The sequence below is a fragment of the Prionailurus viverrinus genome, chromosome F1, assembly GCF_022837055.1.
Source record: "Prionailurus viverrinus isolate Anna chromosome F1, UM_Priviv_1.0, whole genome shotgun sequence".
Classification (NCBI taxonomy): Eukaryota; Metazoa; Chordata; class Mammalia; order Carnivora; family Felidae; genus Prionailurus; species Prionailurus viverrinus.
In genome coordinates this window covers 16,262,109-16,282,790 of record NC_062577.1, presented here as the reverse complement: position 1 = coordinate 16,282,790, position 20,682 = coordinate 16,262,109, and the positions used below count along the sequence as shown (strand labels likewise).

General features: G+C 47.1%; 1 protein-coding gene across 2 annotated transcripts in view; it reads left to right on the top strand.

Moving 5' to 3' along the window:
- Positions 1–20,682, top strand: part of ASTN1 (astrotactin 1) — a 303,108-nt gene that overhangs the window by 187,581 nt on the left and 94,845 nt on the right. For both annotated transcript variants that reach the window (XM_047841601.1, XM_047841602.1), the window contains exon 9: positions 18,488–18,562. In XM_047841601.1, the coding sequence (XP_047697557.1) occupies positions 18,488–18,562 (75 nt within the window). The remainder of the gene's footprint in view (positions 1–18,487; positions 18,563–20,682) is intronic.

The window sequence follows — 20,682 nt, the reverse complement described above, 5'->3', positions numbered from 1 at the left end:
CCTCAGCTGAGGGCAGGGCCCGGGGGGGGGGGGGGGGTGCCCAGGTGTGCTCCATCAGCAGCCACACTCCCGATGCCTGGGTCCTGACGTGGGTCTCCCGCTGGTGGCCCAGAACGTGCACAAGAGCGGGCAGAGTGGGAAGAACGTGGACGTTCCCATCCGCCTCTGACACAGGTGCCAAACTCGTGGGGAGTGTGACAGCTCTTATCTGCGCTGTGCCTAAGGTGGCCTTGCACCAGGTTGGGGGGATCAGAGTGTGCAGAAAAGGGCCGAGTGGGGCGAGAGGGTCGTCAGGAGGCTTTGTGAGTTTTGCTCTGTGGCGTGTTGGTCTGGTCAGTCACAGCCTTCAAGGTTTAGAACTGGGCCATTCAGTGACAAGCTGGACAGCGCCCAGATGAGAGCGACCGGAGATCGGTCAGGTAAAGCTCCTGGAGGTGCTCAGTGCAGAAGGAGGCGAAGTGAAGGGAGCACATGGTAATAACTGTAGCAAGAAAGTGAGCCTTGCTCGGTTTTGCCCCGGAGAGCCAGGCCCAGGACTAATAGGTACAAATGAGAAGGAAGCAGATTTTAATTCAGATAAGAAAAGCGTTGAATGCTTAACACCGTTTCAAAATAGAACGTTCTGCTCGAGGAGGCAGCAAGCGTCCTGTCTTCTGAAATCTCTGCAGTTTGGGAGCTGAGGCTCGCAGTGGTTCAGTGGACACGTGGCGGTGGAGGTGGGTAAGGGATGTGGCCTCTCAGTACTGGGTTTTGTGGTCTCCTAAAATCCAGTTTTTTTCCCAGAAGTCTGTGATCATCTCCACATCCCCAGTAAGGCTGCAGCCTGTCAGCTTTCAGCAATGATGGCAACCTCACTGCCGGGCAATGAGTCTCATTTCTGGATGGTTCTAATGGAGGTAAAGGCCTTCCATTTCCTTTTCCCCAGAGCGATGCTTACCATCCCCCTTCACTTAAATTGGAGAGAGAGGAAATCAAAAGCCAAATGCTGCAGAATGGCACTTTCAAACACTCCGTTCTCCTTGCTGTCTGTGCTGAACAATTACCGAGCCTCGGCCTTTGTTCCTGGCCGCTGCACCAGCGGTGTGGAGGGAGAATAAAGGCCCCATCTTGGAGAATGCTAAAAGACCCCAGAAATCACAGAGCTTTCACGGTAGCAATGAGGCACGGAGGACAGCCCCCGTCCGCTGTTGTGCCTTTCTCTATCTTGCCTCTGGCTGGGCCGTTACAATCACTGGACTTCCTCAAGTCTCCACTGGCAGTCAGAATGGATTACGCTCTGGCTGGAACATTCTACAGTGGCACAATCCGACAGCGGCAGGCCCAGCAGCTGTCACTTGTGTGAGTGGATCTGAGGCTGGTAGGAGATGCAGGAGGGACAGCCACGGGGATCTGAAACCTTTTGTTTAGTCCAGAGGCCCGAGGCTGCCCAACCACTGTGCCCAAGTCCAAGGTCAGAGCGAATACTTTCCAGGCTTTAAGTGCGCGTGTGAGAAAAGCTCGTGTGCGCAGCGTGGGGGCACTGAGATGCAAAATGTAGGAAACGTATCTTGCGTTGAGGAGTGAGTTGCCTTCAGCAAAACCTGGCCTAGGCAAGGAAACATGCCCAAGCCCCAAATCAGAAAAAGCTTTGGGAAAGACGAAAAATCTGTGAATTTTAACCACGTCTGTGAACATTTTTCATGGGAAAGATGAGGGCCGTGAGTGCAGAATGAGTTAATGCTGCCAAACGGATTAAGAGGAATAAAAATGGTGTTTACAAATATACCAGGGAAAAGAAGCACTTGGGAAAAATAGGTCCATAAATAAGTAAAGGGGATTGAAATCTACTGCGAGTCTAACAAGACTGAGGCACCGAATTGCTTTTTTCCTATCTGTCTTTTACATGAAAATTAGCAAGAAAAAGCAGGGGGCTGTGATGATTTTCAGGGGGAGGCTGTGACTGTGAGGTGAGGGAGAGAGCCCAGGGAGGGTACCAGGGCCACCGTGGGGAGCTCTTCAGGGGCTTCCTGAGACCCGCTGGGGGGCCCAGAGCCTCGGCCTGGCCCACGTCCTGCCTCCTGACCTGCCTCGCCTTGCGAAGGCTTCACCTTCCATGTTCTTGGCACATCAGTCACATCGGACCACCTGCGTTTATCCAGCAAAGCGCCTTCTCAGGCTCTCTCCTGTTCCTGGACTGCAGCCATCCCCCCCCCCCCCCGGACATCATCAAACCTCACCTGTCCTGACATCACCACTGCTCCTTTTCTGCTTTACCACCCCGGAAGAGTCCAACCTTTCCTCTCTTCCAGTCTCCTTTCCAAATCCCACCTCCTCCTCCTCAACTCTATCTAGCTTTTCCCGCTTGCCCTCAGCCTCGCCCTGCACTTTTCCAAACGTCCACTGCTCACCTCCCTTTCGTTATGTAAATGTATGCATATGTGTAATTCTCCCTCTAGACCTTGAACTCCTTATGACCTAGCCCAGGTCTTTGTGCTCTGTGTTCTGGGCATCTTTCACAGTGCCGGTCACAAAGCAATGCTATTGTTCTCTAGCCGGGCTGCAAATTAGAATCTCCTTGGGTGTACTGAAACATGTCCCCTGGGCCACACCCCATATCAGACCTATTAAATCGGACGTCTCTGGGGCAGTCGTGGGGTTGAGAGCTCCCAAGGTGATTCTGACGCCCAGTGAAGCTTAACGCCCTTAGTACAGGTTCTCGGAGTGTGATTCCCAGGCTGGCAGCATCAGCTTCTCCTAAAAACTTGCTAAAATGCACATTCTGCAGTTCATCCCAGACCTCCTGAATCAGAAACTCTGAGGTGGGGCCCAGCCATTCGAATTTCAGCAAGCCCTCCAGGGGATTCTGATGCCACCGTGGCCGAGAACAGCTGTTGAACTAGATGCATTCAGCAGTCACTGAATGGGATTGGAGAAGTAGTCACCGTGATTCATCTGCCCTCAGTTCGCACGGCCGTGATTACTTCCTGGAATACATGCAGTTGATAAAGCCTTGGTTTTGGAACCTTGCTCTCTGCCTTCCTCCCGCTGCTTCCCCATAGAAGCCAATTAACCCACCGATTTACCTGGTTCCTTCATTAGACTATATAGGTCCTTGAGGAGGGGGCTGTGTCTTACTTGACTCCACTTCCCCAATGATGAGTATGGTGTTTGACACATAGTAAGCCCTCAGTAGCTCTTTGCTGAATGAATGCACAAATGAAGAACCATACATGTTAATTGTCCTTCTAACTGATGTCTCAGGTCACCAGTATCTTCTGGTTCTTCTCGATTTTAGGTGATGGCCGGCAGAGCCACTGCTTGATGGCAGTGTATTTTAAAAGCATCTCACGATTAGGCTGTCGAACTCAAGTTCCTCACAGCCTCCCTAGCCTCTCCTTGTCCCATTCCATCCTCCCAAATAGTCTACTCTTGGACTTCATTTTTCAGTATCCTCCCCTGTCTCTCTCCTGGCTCTATGTGCATCCTCAGCCAGCCTAGACCTCACATGAGCCATTTATGAAAGTACATTCACAATCACCCCCAAATCCCTACCCTTTTTTCCCACTGCCCCACCTGCCTAGCTTGCTCCAAGCTTTATAATGGCTGTTTCTGTTTGTTTCTGTGCTGTTCTGGGGCTTCCTCGAGCTGGGGAGAATCCCAAAGAAACTTGCTGATGGGTAGTCCTTCTGGAATTCTAGCCAGGGACTCAGAGCAACGTCATAGTCTTCTTACTCATCTCTCGTCATGGGCCAGAACCCTCTTCCCCGTCCTCAATCATCCAGTCCTATCCTGGCTCTGATGCTCAGCCCATAACTTCAGATCTCACTTAGCAAAGTCAGAGCTCTGTGGCTCAGGGTCCTTGCCCTCCTTGTGTCTGCGTGCGGTTTCTCCTCATCTTTGCCCTTTTGGAAAGTGGCTGTGTCCTCAGGGCCACAGCTGAACTCTGCCTCGATTTGTCCTTTCGACTCAGCTCGCTTTCCGTAGAGTCTTGCCCCTCAGCCGACTCTCTCTTGCATCTGCTATTATGCCTGGCCACCTTCTATCCCTTATTCAAATGTTAGGTGGTCCCTTGACCCTGTTATCTTTCCATATCATTTTACTCATTTCCTTTTCTGCCTTAAGGGAAGTATCTATGTATTTTGTCTCTGCTCTTATTGTCAGTTGATGATGCTATTCTAATTATTACCTTGAAACGTCAAACTCAGTCTGGCAATCACTCTCTCCCCCCCCCCTTACACACACAGACACCACACACATAGACCTTGCTGTTTCTAATGTCACACACTTCTGCTGATTTGTAATCACCCAAATCATTCACTCATTTTTTCCCCATGGAATGACGTTCGTGCCGTATGTTAGGCTCTGCCACTGGCTGCAGAAACCTTGGGGACTCCTGCCCTCAAGGCATGTGTACTCTCGTGGGGAAGGCACTAGGACAAACAATGAAACAAACATGTCCCAGAATACTTACAGGCCGTGAGAAGTAGAGTGAGGGAAACAGACGGCTCATCAAGGATGGCTAACGGGAGGGAAGGGCAGGGTCACTTGAAATCTGGAGCCTTGGAGGCTGAGAGATGAGAAGGTACCGGCCAGAGCAGGAGGGAGGGGCAGAGGCTCCAGGTCTCACTCGCCCTGGATGATCCCGGCCCATTCCAGAAACCTGACTGTAGAGTAACAAGCAGGGAGGTGGAGGCTACTGATGAAGTTGGCAAGCCAGGGCTAAGCAGGGGGCCAGGTCGTGCAGGAAGGCCTTGAGGGCCAGGACAGGAATTTAACAGAGGGGAGTGGCATGATGCAATTTGTATGTAAAATTCCTCTTAGCCCAGGGCTTAACCTTCCCCTTCTCAGACAGGCTGTCCTTGACCACACACACTCAAGACTGCATTCCTTCCTTCAGAGCTTTCTCCTCAACTGTGATTATATTTATTCATGAGTATAAACTTCATGAAGCAGAACCTCACCACCTTGGCTTTTGTTCACATCTGTATCCCCGGAACACACAGCTTGGCCCATGCCAGCCAATGAATATATATTTGCTGAATAAGTAGGTGGACGAATGAACGAATGATCTTACCTCGCTTGTCTTCCGTATGGTTTTTTGGCCATGTAACCTCTCTGAGCCTCGGTGATCTTATCGCTGAAGCAGGGATGAATGGGTCTAGTGAGTGATTGATCAGGGGCCGGTGTTACCTGTATTCTGCTCCTGCCGTCTCTATTTTCGCTCCCACTCTCCATCTCTGTGCTCCCCTCTCTGGGCAAGGTCAGCCCTGCTTGTCTAGCTGCCTGCTGCACATCTTGCCCAAGCTCACGGTTGAAGCTCAGCCTTTTCAGTCTTGCCTTCTCACGTCTGCCTGGGGATGTGGACACTTGTGTGGGTTCGCCCTTGCAGCCAGTGCCTCTCGGTGCCCCCCGCCTTCTCTGGAAGCAGCAGGGTGGAGGTGATCCACTGAGGTCCTAGCAAGAGCCGAGACATCTGAGAACGCCACGCCTGAGCCCTGGCTCTGCCACGTGTTAGCTGTGAGAGTTTGGCTAACGTTATTGAACCCTCCTAAGCCTTGCTTTCCCCATCTGTGAAATGGGTTTAATAGAATGCCTATGCATTTGTATGAGAATTACATGAAGTAGTAAGCAGCAAGCACTTGGTTCATTGACTACTAGTAAATGCACAATAAATAATGGCTTTTATTTGCTCTGCCATAAAAATTGACAAACCAAACACCGTGGATTGTTTGCTTGTCATTCTTCTCAGACCATGATTTGGGACAGGGACCCAGCCTTTGATCCGTGTGTCCCAGCACACCCCATTATGCCTGGCTCCTCAGAGGTGTGTAATAACTGCTCAAGGAATGACTCACTACATTAATGAAGTCCTTGATGGCAGGGAACGTGTATTAATCATTTCTGTGTCCCTTGACGGTGTTTAGCAAACTGTTTTTTACATGGCACTTGGATAATTAATATGTTTCAAGTAAATAAATAAATGACTATGTGAAGGAGAAATTGAATTTATCGTGAAACAAATTAGTAGAACTGAAAGAAACTAGGAGATAGGAAAGGACTTTGGGGAAGGGGTAAAAGCTCCATACTAAATACAGGTCCTCGATGGATATCGTTGTGATTCTTCTCTGGTTCATTTACACTATCAGTTTCTCCTGATGCAAAATCATAGGCAGCTAGGAAGCTACCTTTTCTCCTAGGCCTCCTCTGCCTCTTCTCTTTTGTGTTAATGCTGTTGGCTCCCCCCTACCTTCACATGGGAATTGAATGCAGGTATCTCTGGAGGAGGAGGGAACCCCAGGTTTGCACCCTCCTCTTTTACAGGGAGGTCACCCTCCGCGGTGAATAGGTGCCACACTGCTTCTCTCACACAGAGATGGATTTGCACGGATCCATTACCAAGCTCGGGTCCGCTTCCTCTGTGAGCAAAGATGGGTGTCCGGGGACACGCGGCCCAGGCTGTGCCCATGGACAGTGGTAAGCGAGACTAACAAGCTTTCAGGAGGATTGAACTTGAAACCCCGGCTGCATTAGCCCAGGGTAAAAATCAACCAAGCCTTCGGATCCAGAGGCCAGAGAGACATGGAGGGAGAGAGCTTCCATTTGGAAAGGACAACTGTACTTCAGCCATTGTACTGAAACGGTATTTATTCATTCATTTGATCTGCTTATAGCCCTGTAAGTAACAGGCAGCTATTACTACCACCATTTCACAGTAAAAGAAAGAGGGATGTGGAAAGGTTAAATATCTGGTCAGTTTCACAGGGCTGGCAGGGACCTCAAATCTAGGCCTTGGACTCACACCATGGTCTGCCTGACTCGAGCCACCCTCAGAAGCTGGACCGTGGGGTGACTTGTGTGAGTGATGGGAGACCCAGTGCTGATTTCCTCTACAAGGGACCCTGCTCTCCACGGCCCCGTCCTGCACGTTGGCTTTCAGTGTCCAGAGCAGCTGCCAGGAGGTAAAGAGAGAAGGAGGAGGAGGAGGAGGAGGAGGAGGAGGAGGAGGAGAGCCATTGTGAGCCCTGCCAGGCGTCTGACTCTCCTTCCCCCAAAGCAATTGTTGCAGCTGGCTGTGGCCAAGCGTGAGAGTTTGTGAACGTGTGTGCATGTGGAGCATGGGCTCGTGTGTGTGTGTGTGTGTGTGTGTGTGTGTGTGTGTGTATTATGGGGGGGGGGACATCTGTCCCTATGAATGCATTTATGAATGCATGAAAATCTCAATGCTGCATACTCTTTTAATGGAAATGTTGATTCACTGAAGTCAAAATGACTTGACAGTTAAAAACAAAACAAAACAGGGGCGCCTGGGTGGCGCAGTCGGTTAAGCGTCCGACTTCAGCCAGGTCACGATCTCGCGGTCCGGGAGTTCGAGCCCCGCGTCGGGCTCTGGGCTGATGGCTCAGAGCCTGGAGCCTGTTTCCGATTCTGTGTCTCCCTCTCTCTCTGCCCCTCCCCCGTTCATGCTCTGTCTCTCTCTGTCCCAAAAATAAATAAAAAGTTGAAAAAACAAAACAAAACAAAACAGATGTACATCTCGTGTACTCGTAATGAGATTTGGGATATCTTAATTCATCAGGAAAAGGGACAAGAAAGAACTCAATATGCTTCATCTCTCATTATTCAGAAATTTAAAAGCAGGTTCCAGGGAATTCTTGGGCTAGGTTGCAATTTCTGTTTTTATGGCAGTTGTATTTTACAGAATGCCGGACTGATTCGTAAAAGTTGGCTGGGGTGTGAGCGGGCACACATCAGGTCAGAGATTCTCAACCTATTGTGTGCTTTCCAATCACCCACCTAACTTTTTAAAAATACTGATGCTTGGCTTCACGTTAGGTATGTGAAATGAGAGCAACTAAAGTTTGACAACTATTATCCCATATGTGGGATGAATCTGATGTACCCCAAAGTGTGAGAGCTGTTCTACTAAGTGTCATTTATAAAAGATGCAGGGAGAAAGGAGAGTCAGTAGCTGGGTCAATGAGAGAACATTTAAGAGGAAGACAGATTGGGGCGCCTGGGTGGCTCAGTTGGTTAAGCATCCGACTTCGGCTCAGGTCATGATCCCGCAGTTCGTGGGTTCGAGCCCCATGTCAGGCTCTGTGCTGACAACTCGCAGCCTGGAGCCTGCTTCGGATTCTCTGTGTCCCTCTCTCTCTGCCCCTCCCCTTCTTGCTCTCTCTGTCTCTCTCTCAAAAGTAAATTAAAAAAAAAAAGAGGAAGACAGATAAACAAGTGACTTTACCACTTGGTGTATGTCAGAATTGCCCCCACACAAACACGAGAAAGAAGGCAGGGGATCCCTCCTGTGAACTATAGATAGCACCCGCACCACCTGTCACTGCACCTGGAAGCCAGTGGTGGGCAGGCCAGACCAGCACCCAGGTAGCATCCCTGCCTGCAGACGCCATGCTGTCTTTGTACGTTCTCTCCAGCATCCCTGTGCCTCTGATGGAGAGGAGGGGGAGCAAGGTGTGGGAGAAAGTGTGGGCTGTGCTGTCCGTGATAACACTCACCTGTGCCCCTTACTAGCTGTGTGACCTTGAACAACTTACTTAACCCTGCTGAACCTTCGTTTACCTTTACAACATGGGGATAGTAACTGTAGGGTGGATAGCTCTCCAGGTGGCTGTGCCTGCCTGGCATGTGACAAATGTTCAGCAAATGGCAGCTATTATTACCAGCTTTTTTCTGACCTATTCAAGATTTCTTCCTCTACTTTATACCAGCCTCGATCCCAGAACATACAGGGGAACTCCAAGTCTCTGTGCCAACTTTCTCCATCTGAGGGCAGATAGACTCTGTGTCTGCCTTCTGTGATGGCCCCTGAGTTACAGAGGCAGACATGTATCTCTCCCTCCGTAAGGCAGGTGTTCAGGGTCAAGGCAATGATGTCTCCTGCCTTACTTGGGGTCCATGCTTGTGTCCCCCAGAAATGCTTTGTGTTGACAAAAAGGTTAAGCGTGGATTCTAGAGTTGTGTATGTGTGTGGGTGTGTGTTTATATGTATGCATCGGTCAGTATTCTACAGAGAAACAGAACCTAGAAGCTGCAGACACAAATATGTAAAAAAAAAGATTTATTGTAAGGAACTGGATCATGTGATTATGGAGGCTGACAAGTCCCAAGATATGTAGTCAGCAAGCTGGAGACCCACGAGAGCCGATGGTATAGTTTTTGTCCGAATCCGAAGGCCTGAGATCCAGGATAATTGATGATGTAGTTCCAGTTTGAAGGCCAGCAGGCTTAAAACCCAAGAAAAGGCAATGTTTCAGTTCGAGTCGAAAGACAGGAGAAAACTAATGTCTCAGTTCAAAGTTGATCAGGCAAGAGGCGATCTCGCTAACTCAAAGGAAGGTTTAGCTTTTTTGTTTTATTCAGGCCTTCAACTGATCAGATGAGGCCCACCCACACTAGGGAGGGCAACTTGCTTTACTCTGTCTACTGATTGTAATGTTGATCTCATCTGAAACACCTTCACAGAAACATCCAGAATAAGGATTAACTAAACATCTGAGCACCCTGCGGCCCAATCAAGGTGACACATTAACCATCATACTGTGCCTTTGTCTTTGCCTATTGCCCCTTTTTTTCAAGGCCGTATTCTTATCTTCTAAAATTGCGGGGGGTGGGGGGGCAGGGAGTCTCAACATTTTGTTCATTATTGTCATTTTCAAAATCATTTTATATCTAAAATTTCTTCAAGAAAAACCCTTTTCGACATTTAGAACCAGCATTCCCGATAATGTGTGAAATATAAAATCCAGCATTTATTCGGAACTTACCATATATCCAAGGTCATTATGAGTAATTGGCACATATTTTAGACCATTTAATCCTGTGCAGTTGGTCAGGTGGGTACTGTTAATGTCCCATTTTATAGACAAGAAAACTGACCCACGGGGAGGCAGGAATTCTGCCGGCTTCCACTGTTTTACCTGAGTTAATTTCTGTAAAGCACACACACGCACATACACACAAAGTATAGAATAAAACTGCAGAAACCCAATTCACGTGAATGATCAAAGATTATCAATGATCATTTCTACATACTTTGTTTTATGGGATATGCTATATACCTCATGGTTTTCATTTTTCACGTAAAGAAATTGAGACCGTGGGGCACACGCGTTCACTTGAAGTCATAGTAGCAGAAGGGAGCTGGGATTTGTAACCTCCACCTAGGGCTCCTTCCCTTCTGTCGCACTGCCTATAAGATGTCAGAGGGTTAGTTGCAATAGTAGCATTCTGGATGGAACACAAAGTGTTCGTGCCTAATTACTGGAAGAGGGGCCAAGCAATAGGCAAGAGGCAGGTAGGTGGGTGGATGTGGTGGGACATGCTTTTAATCTGATTGCCTCTGCTTTCTCAGTTATGTAGGAAGCAGATCATTAGCCAAGGGTAAGGATGGGGGAGGAGGGGTTGGAGGTTTTGAGGAGAAAGGAGAAGGTTTGAAATATGATCTAGAGAGTGGGAGAGTGAACAGACAAGGAAAATGTAGTGTGATGTAGGCAGTATTCAGAACCCACTTGAGGTCACTGGTGTGGGATTTAAAATGAGACTGATCAGCTTGGTTGCCAACTGCATTCATTTGCGCAGACGGGACTGGAGCCACAGGGTCGTTGAGCTGAACCAGAGTTGGAGTGTTTTAGACAAGTATGATAAAGCGGTGGAGGGGCGAGAGTGGGGGTTACATGTGATTCCAATAGCGGGCCACAGAATTTAATCTAAGTGAAGAGGGGGAGAATACATGAGGTTGGTGAGGGTCAATAAAATGGTGGTTGGATGAATGGATTTTAAGTCTCGGGAGCGTAGATAATTCTGGTGTTAGGAGGAATGATCTAGGAAGGTGGGAGGTGATGATCAAATATTGGGACTCCTGAAATTATGACCAAGGAAGGGTTGCAGACATTGGTAGTCTAGGCTTTACCATGGGAGTAGGGGTGGAGGACAGGCTCCTTTAGGAAGAAAAGTCAAGGTGCTGAGTGGTTTCAGAATTGGAAGCATCATCTTAGTGGCTACTGAAGTCACCAAAAATTATGGCGAAGTGTCAGAGAGGACAGTGAGCCAGACACTGAAATGTCGGGGAAAGATGGGGGCAGGATGGGATTGGGCATGACGGGAGCAAGTGCATGGAATGTTCTGGTGGCAGGATTTCATGACCTTAACCAAGGGCAGAGGGCTAGTCAGTGGTAGAGCCGGGTTTTAAACCTACGAATTTGGTATTTGTAAACCTACAAATATGGTATTCTGCTACATAAAAACTTCTAAATAACAGACATTAAATAATGAATAAAGTCATATCAATATTTAATTTGTTTTTACATGAGATTTACATGCTTAAAGGTAACATGAGTTTGTAAAATATACCACGGTCATCACAGTGTTTTTTTTGTTTTGTTTTTTGTTTTTGGAAACGTAACGTTAGAAAAAAATTAAGTAGAACGTAATGTTAGAAATGCGTTTTTATTCGTCACATGGTGGTGTTGGTTATAATGACCGTAGCTACTAGTCGTTGAATTTGTTCCGTGTGGCAGGCACTGTGCTAATATATACACCCTCATTTATATATGACTCCAGCTACTGTTTTCTCCACATTTTATAGATGAAGATACTGAGGCTGAGAGAAATTAAGTGCCTTGCCCGAGGCCGTGTGGCACAGTGGGACTGCTTCCTCCCAGACTCAGGCCGGGTCTGACCTCATTTGTCATGTCATCTGGCTCTTCACCGAGTGCCTGTTCTGTGATGGCGTGATGTTAGACAGTGAAGGGAGAGCAAAAATGATGGCAGGGCTCTTTGTATCTGATGAGGGCAAATAGTAACTGAATACATAATACATTAATTAGATTTATAGGTTTTCTGAAGAAAAGTGCAGGGTGTTTTATATAATAAGGGGCATGACCTAGTCTTGGAGCACCAGGGAAGATCTATTTGGGGAAGTAATTAATTTTTAATTAATTAATTTGTTTCTAGGGGTGCAGAGAGAGAGAGAGAGAGAGAGAGAGAGAGAGAGAATCCCAAGCAGGCTCTGTGCTGTCAGCTCAGAGCCCGACTCGGGGCTCGATCCCATGAACCCATGAGTTCTTGACCTGATCCTAAATCAAGAGTAGGACACTCGACTGACTGAGCCACTCAGGCGCCCCTGGGAAGTAATTTTTAAGCCAGACTTAAAAGAATAGTATAAGTTACCCACAGAAATGAGAGGGGGAGAAATTCCAGGTAAAGAAAGAAATCTGCAAGAGCCCCCAGGCCCTAAAGCATCCTATGGATACATCAAGCATCATTATCCTTATTATTTAACTTGTGACAAAGCCATGGGTTTAGCAAATAATTGAGACATCAGTCGTTCCAGTACTTACTTCTTCCAGAACTGGTACTGATTGTGAAGACAGTGGCACATAATAATCTCCCCTTCTTATCATTAGGATAAATTGAGGCATGGAATGTTTCAGCCAACGGCATAACTGGAAAAGTCATTTTTACCATTTTTCTCTTCACCTTTTCTCCTGTATATCTTGCAAACTACCTTCTTTCCAGAAGCATTTTTTAATGAGCCTCTGTTCTTTCTTTGTTTCACCGTTCCCTGCTTGCAAATGCATTTACCTAGCCAGGGAAAGGAACGTTTGCTCAAAAGCCTGTCATATTACATATGGGTATGATCTTCTAAACCAGAGCCCCGTAGTGTAGCTCTAGCTGGGCTGGAATTTCAGAGACTATGCTTCCACCCTAAACTTAGCTGAATGTGGGCCAGAGGCAAGCTTAAAAGGATGTGCTTTTATGTAACTATGGACACATAATTTTCATTTGTAAAATACTCTCTTTAGTGACAGGTGGAGGAAAATATAAGTTCAAAAGAAGCTCCATGATATGCCTTATTTATCAATGCCTACAACTGAAGCATCCTCTCTCCACACTGAACTCTGTACACACACATCCCCCTCACATACGTGCATACGTACATACATACGTGTATGTATTCTCTCTGCTTTCTCTATCCCCTCTGCTTATTTCCTTCCTTCCTTCCTTCCTTCCTTCCTTCCTTCCTTCCCTCCTCCCTCCCTCCTATCTATCTATCTATCTATCTATCTATCTATCTATCTCTATTCCCCCTCTCCCTCCCAGGCAATGAGTTTTGAGCTCTCCACAAGGAAGCCCATTACCAGACATGCCGACCAAAAGCTTTCAAGCTCCATTTCTAGGTGCCACTGTTAAGTGGAAGGCTGCACATGATCGAAAAGCAGAGTTTGAAATCGTTTGCAACAGAAATGGTCTCTTTGTGCACTGGGAGAGCTAGTGTGAGAGCTCATCCAGTGGAGCACACCGTGCAGAGTGGTCACTGACTCACTTAGGTCTAGGTAGTGTCATGGAAGAAACGCCCACCCAGTCAAGTCAAGACAAGGCCACAGCCAACTTCTGGCCCAGCCCAACACCAGGACCAAAAGGAGAACCCCATGAGTACTGATGTGTCTTGGAGAAGAAGAGGAAGGGGTGAGGAGAGTAGCTGAAAGTTTGGGAGTTGCCCTGGCTTAGGAAAGGTTCTGCATAAACTGGGTATTGTGTGAGCCAGGGAGAGAGGAAGAGGCAAATAAAAGATTGCGAATAGTTCTAGCATACCAGTTTGCATTACTGTGGGGCTTGTCTGCGGCACGGACTGTGTTTCTGCTTGAGGCAATGGTTCCGGATGGTTCCCCTGCTGGCCTGTGACCCTGAATCTAGGCCGTCTATGGCTGCCCACACAGGAGGACAGTCTTCAGGGTCTTGATTTGTCAGAATGAAGAAATTAACAAATCAACTCTTTCCTGACCTCTGATTCTGCTAATTTTCCCAAACTAACAAGAGGGGACTGGGTTATCCAATGCAGGACAGAGAATGTTGGAGCCCACACCTCTGAGTTGAAGTCAGGAGAGCAAAGCTTCTTTCCAACTGCAGGTTTCCACCTTCTGCCCCACATCCATCCTGATGCGGTCCGTGGGCAACTCCCCAGCCCTGTGCTCTTCCCACAAAACTCGTATTGGCTCAGTGTGCTCAGTAATGCCACCCACTTCTGAGGGAGGCAGCACTCTTGCCCCACAAGCAGGTAGAAGCTGGGGTGGAAATGTGTTTGACATTCACCCTCCCCCCCAGCTCCAGCCCTGAAAACCCAACAGGGGTTGCCTCTGCTTAGATGCCTCTCCTTCCCTGGCCCCAGAGATTGGTCTGCTTTGCTCACGTGATTCAGGACCTGTCAAGCAGTTCCTCCGTGGATTATGTTTTCCTAATGAGGAGGGGAGACATCTCCTCTGTGGCCTGACCCTGGAAAGACAGGAGTGGCAGCTGCTGGAGACCAAGTCTCCAGCATGGGTGTTGGCCTTTTGAGAGAATAAAGCCTGAAAGGTGAAAAACCAAACAAAGAGAGGAGAGGGACAATTTGAGGGCCTTGGGGCCCGGTTTCCAGGCACCCCCCTCCAACGGCAACTTCCATTTAAACCTGGATAGGAGAGGGGCGCCTGGGTGGCGCAGTCGGTTAAGCGTCCGACTTCAGCCAGGTCACGATCTCGCGGTCCGTGAGTTCGAGCCCCGCGTCGGGCTCTGGGCCGATGGCTCAGAGCCTGGAGCCTGTTTCCGATTCTGTGTCTCCCTCTCTCTCTGCCCCTCCCCCGTTCATGCTCTGTCTCTCTCTGTCCCAAAAATAAATAAACGTTGAAAAAAAAATTAAAAAAAAAAAAATGTTTAAACCTGGATAGGAGAGTCTCAGTGATGGGCCTCTTTCTGGTGAGGCCAGTTCCATTGTCTTACTTGGACTTGTACCGAGACAGCCCTGACACAGAGGCCTTCCCTCTTTCAGTTGGTCACGGATAACTTGGCCCCAAAGCGGTTTTGGGGCTTTCAGGTCCAGCTCTTCATCGTGTTACCCCCTGCCTTTTCCTGTATGCCACCCCCACCCCCGCCGTAGCCTCTCCGCTCATGGGCACCAAGCTCCCCGCTGCTGTCATCCCATGCCCTGCCAACCCCCAGCCTTCCCAGTGGCTGGGAGGAGTGCTGGACCACTGCAGTACCACTTAGCTGGTCTCCTGTAACTCCGTCCCTCCTCCCGTTTACTCCATTCTCTTCTGTCTGGCCAGACGTGTTTCTTCAGAAAGACCGTAGATTCCTTTGAGGGCAAGAATCTCTCCCAACTCCTGTTGCCTAGTATCACAGTTCACACCCAATAGGCCCTCCATAAATATCTGCTAAATAAATCAAATAGGAAATCCCACCTCCTGATTTCTCTCGCCGTTTCACACATGCTCTCCCCCCTCTCCCTATACTTAATGTCAACACGGTATAGTCACTGTCCTGTGACATGACCGCTGGGTGGGAGGTGGGGGGTGGGGCCTTGGTGTTCCCATATTCATCATTGCCTCCTCTCCAGGCCACACGCATACATGCACAACCCGAGTTCAAGCCTGGTATTGCCACGGCATTCACACCCTAGGGCAAGACACTCGTTCCTGTATAGAAATTTGAGAACCTTCTTATTAGAATATTTGTATTTGATTCGGGTAACTGCTAAATTTAACTAATTTAGCCAATGCTTGTAGGACACTCACTAAATGCCAGAACACTGTTCTGAACCCTTTAGCTATATTAAATAGTTCTGCCTCATAACAACCTCGCCAAGTGGATATAATTGTTACCATCCACCTTACTTTATAGGTGAGGAAATGGGGACACAGAATGATTAAAGGACTTGCTCAAGATCGCACAGTGATTCGTGGCTAAGCTGGAATGCGAAGTAGGCAGACTGGCTCCAGAACCCACATCCTAATTGACGTGCCCTGCTGCCTCTCATTGTGATCTGGGCAAGCTCTACCCTGCACATCTGCGCCCTTGGATTCTGAGTTGTCTTTCTCGATCTCCAGGCCCTTCGAGAGCAGGAAGGCTCTTTGACCTGACCTACCTAGCAACATGCTGATGTGTGCTTAATCAGTGGGCTCATTGATTTATTACCTATGGCTTGAATACAGGTTTATTTATGTTCTTCTACGCAGTCAATTGTTCACATTGTAATCAATGCCAGTCCTAAAATTTGGCTCCTCGACATATATTTTCAAACAACCTAGGACCCATGCCAAGAATTAACTCTAATTACACATCGTACCAGTTTCGAGCACTAGAGATGACTAGAAGGCAAAATGTGTGTTATTTAAAATTATCAAACTAATAGTAAATAAAATGCTAGTTTGCCCAACAGAGAGATAAAGTTATGTCTCTCTCTCTCTCTCTTTGTATTTCCCCTTTCTAGGTGTCAAGGATCACATGGGACTTTTTCCCCTCGTGATTTCTAGAGTGTTTCTTCAATTAATGCATAATTTTTAGCAGCTCATAAGCCACCACTCGCTGTTCAGCAAAAAAGAATCATATTCAAACCCCTCTCTGTGGGTTCACCTCCAATGAACAGAACAAACATGAAAGACACATGGGGGGAGAGCTGTTGATTTGATGCAGGGGTTATTCATAATACAATGTGGGGTCCTTTTTGGAGCCAACTCTAGTTGCTTCAGGGTATTTCTAAATTGAATTCCAAGAACAAAGTGTTTATAAATAGTAAGCATAAAAGAGAATGCATTCATCCCAGCCACTTCGGTTTATAGTCCCAGGAGCTCCCCTTGCAAATACTGACTCCTTTGGCTAGTTAATTGGTTAACTAGTTGAGTTACGTTGGTGGTGTTCAACCCTGTCAGACCCAACACTCTGTTTTATGACAAATATTTTTGACCCCTTTACATGAAATAGAACAAATATTTTAACCCCTTACATGAAATTCACAAGTAGTAAAATCTATATACGCAAGATTTCAAAAATAAATGTAATGCCTTAACAGTGTTTAAAAGAGAAATAAAAAGAAAATACTTTATAATGATAGAGTAGTTTCTAATGTGTAAATGCTGTGGTACTATTGCAACAGGAGAATTTAATAAAGTTGACAGACACTTGCCCCGAATGTAGATTCACCAGAATGTAATAAGTAAAGTAACATACGATGTACGATATGTCCAAGAGCAGTATCCACTGATCCAGATGTGCTGTATTGGTGATTCAAAGATCATGAGCAGCATTGCAGACAATGATATGGTTTTCCAAACCTGTGAACACCTCTTGGTAAAATTTCTAAGTAACAATGTATAATCTTTCCTCCATTTACATGATAGTTATGCACCCAGAAAATTTGTCATAGGTTAAAGCAGTACAAGCTGCTTTGTGCTTATGTGTAAATGGAGTTAGCATCTTGGCTCAGGTCATGATAGGCAAGTTTTAACCTATGTAAATGTGTAGTGAGGCATTCTGTAGTTTGTAGGACATACGGAAATGCTTTGTTGCACAGAGCTATCTTGAGCGCTGTCCGATTCTAGCCTTTCTAGCCCTGCCTTCTAAATGCCAGCAGTGTCCTCCAATCGTTGTGTCCAATCGTTATGTGGGAGAACAACCATAAATGTCCCCAAATGCACTCTCTTGGGTGATGGCACCCACACTGACAACCACTGGGTTGGTTCCTAGCATTAGATTTAGCCCCAAATCATAATTATGTCAATTTATTCTGCTGACTTTTTCTAGTCTCCAGTAAAATCCTCAATCATTGGGTTCCGTGGGAACAAGGGCTCAGTTCATCCAGAGTGTACAATATTTAGTACCCAGCACAATCGCGGGCTTTCCTAAGTCTGCCTCAAATGAGTAAATACTTTTTGGATTAGACATTTGGGTTAGTCAAAAGATATATGTACTATTTAAATAAAATAGTTTTGTTACTTTCAATTATAAGTGACAGAACCTAGAAGCTCATAAGGGAGACTTGTAGTTAAGAATCATTTAAAAAATACCATTTCAACTGTTCCTGTTTGGAGGAATGGCATTAAAATGTTTGAAAACATCTGGAACCTGTCAGCCTTCTTGTCATTTTGAGGAGGGAAGGGGAACATGTCGAGGACCCTGTATGAGCTGTGCCTTTGGCCTACGAGGTTTGCTTAATCTTCATAGTGGTCTGGAGGCACCTATTACAGACTCTATTTTTACCAAAGAGGAAATTAGACTCAACAAGGCAACTAACTTGCCCACAGTAAGCCAACAGCAGAACAGAGTTTGAACTCAGAACCGTCTGACTTCAGAGGCTTCGTCTTTCCCAAGAAGTCATACTGACCCTCTTTTTTTAAGTGAGGCAAAGCTAAGTGTCAGTTAAATCTACATCAGAAGGACCATGAATTACAGCTACGTGAGGTCCACCTTAATATAATTTTACTGTTTCTGTAGTTGTGGTTGTCATGTCTGTTACATTCCACTTTCCTAGTGGTTCGGTGATTTTTATGTTGATCCCGTTCTTGGTCTGGCTCCAGCATTCAGGGTCTTACGTGAGCTCCCGTCAGTGGGATCCTTGAGGGCAGGGATGAGGCCTCCGTGACTTTGGGTCTCCGGTACCCAACATGGTGCCTGGCACGAAGTAGATGTTCAGAGAGTGTTTGTGGAGTTGACTTTAATTGAATGATGTTTCTCCTTTTAGGCCTTGGCCTTACACAATATTTCAGCGGGGCTTTGACCTGGTTTTGGGAGAACAGCCTTCTGATAAAATATTCAGGTAAGTGGCTGTCTAGGGACTTGCTTACGTATGTCTACAAGCCCCATGTCTCACTTGGCACTGAACTTTCTTCCCTAGAGATAAAGTAGAAAATGGGAAGCACATCTAGCTGTTCTGCCCTCCTCATTACAAAAGTGCTGGCCCCGGACTCACGCCCAGTGACAGCGTGGAGAACTCTTGAGGGCAGACAGCCCTTGTTTGGGTCCTGGCTTCCTTGCTTGCCTGCTCTGGGAGCCCCAGTAATTTACTTAACCTCTTGGAGCCTCCAGTTTCTGCGTTTGTTAAATGGGGCCGCGTTGTTTGCCTGGTTGTATTGTGGTGAGGAATGTATGAGATAATGCAGGGAAAGCCCTTGGCACAGAAACTGGCACAGAGCAGGCAATTAATGTCAGTTTCTGCCTCTCCCTCTTGCATCTAATTTGCACCTTTTTCGTCAAGTCTTATTCAGAATCTGTCCCGCCCCTGCCTCCTCCTTTTCTCAGCTCTACTTCATTATTATTTTTCTTTTATCTACCACCCTCCTAATCAAATTGGATATTTCTAGTCCCTCCCAAATTTCTACCTACATACCTGGGAATAGCACATGCTAGAAAAGTCAACCAGCAGAGGAAGAATTTGGGTGCTGCCGCGAACTATTGGATGTTCATGAAGTTTAATTCACGCCAGGCTTTAGCCGGAACACAACTTTATTTCCAAACTAAGATCTTAGCATGCGTTTATTTTGTCAGCATGGCCTTCATTTAATGAGTATTTGCTGACTACCGGCAGAGTACCTGAGATTGCTTGTGGCCTGGCACTATGGATGTGAATACATGTCCCTCTACGTGCATGCCCTCTGATGGAGGAAGTAAATAGTCCTGCCAAGGATGCATTAAGCTAGTGCAGGGCTCTACGGAGAAAAGGCGGGCCGTGTGGGGCAAATGGAAAGCTTGTTTCCTTTTTCCTGCACTCGTACAGAGTGCTGAGTCTCCATATTCTCCGCTTCCTTTCTGGTCCCTTCCCGGGACCTTTCCTGTCAGCCTGGGGCCTGGCCTAGGTGTTAATTTTGCTCCTGCATTTGCCCCCTAGAGCCGACTCCTCTACCCCAGCTTCTCTGGTTCCTCCTCTGTGTTGGCCCCAGATGGCCTGGGTTTGGCCCCTGCGGTGTTCTCTTAAGGCATGCTCTTAGCAAGAGCGCATATTTACAGAGCTGCTTCTTCACAGGGCCTCCCCTTGCCTTTTTCCCTCCTGAATGTCTCTCTCAGGGGAGGCTGGGTCACATTAATGGCATTGGCCGCAGGCTGCTTTTGAGGATTCGCGCTGCACAAGATGTCAGCTATATTCCTTAGACTATGACTTGGGCATTTAAACTTTCCAACAAGGATTTATCGTTTGGCTGACTTTTTTTTCCTCTCTCTTTTTCTACCACTGGTCTGCTAAGACCTTCCAAGGGTGATAAAGCTAAGGCAGATGGAGAGCCTGGTGGCGTTCAGCGGATTGATGTGCATAAGTTTCCTCTCCCCTAAAAGTCAGAAACCAACACTTTGAAAAACCGGGGCCTTAATGAAATTGCTATTAGAGCAGAACCGGTACAAAAACTGTGCTTCCATCCCCACAAGTACCATTTGTTCTTTTCAGATATGCTAGCTGCCAACTGCATGTGATACCCACGCACTGCAGAGGGGTCAGCTGAACGGTTTGACCCTTGCAGTTATTTCAGGAGCCAGTGGGGTCATCGATCATGTTGGCCCCTAACATGACAATAACTGGCCTGTCTGGTAAAAGCAATGGGTCATGATTTACCTATTTTAGGTATTAAGAACTTTCATCAAAACCACCCTGGGGTCGGAGTAAACCACCCGCCAATGGCTACTGTGGAAAATTCTATGACCTGGTCAGTGACTGTAATCTCTTCAAGAAGCTAAGGACTGTTTACTTGCCATTCTGTTCACCCATGATTTAGTATCCCGATGAATTCCAAGCCACTGCACATTTCTGACATTTGAATCGTTCCACATTTGAATGCCAATGTACAAGGCTGTTTTATAAGTTGCCCTTCTCCTATGAAAACTTCCATTCTTTTTTCTTTTTTTTTAGTAGAGAGAGAGCAGGAGGGGCACAGAGAGAAGGAGAGAGAGAGA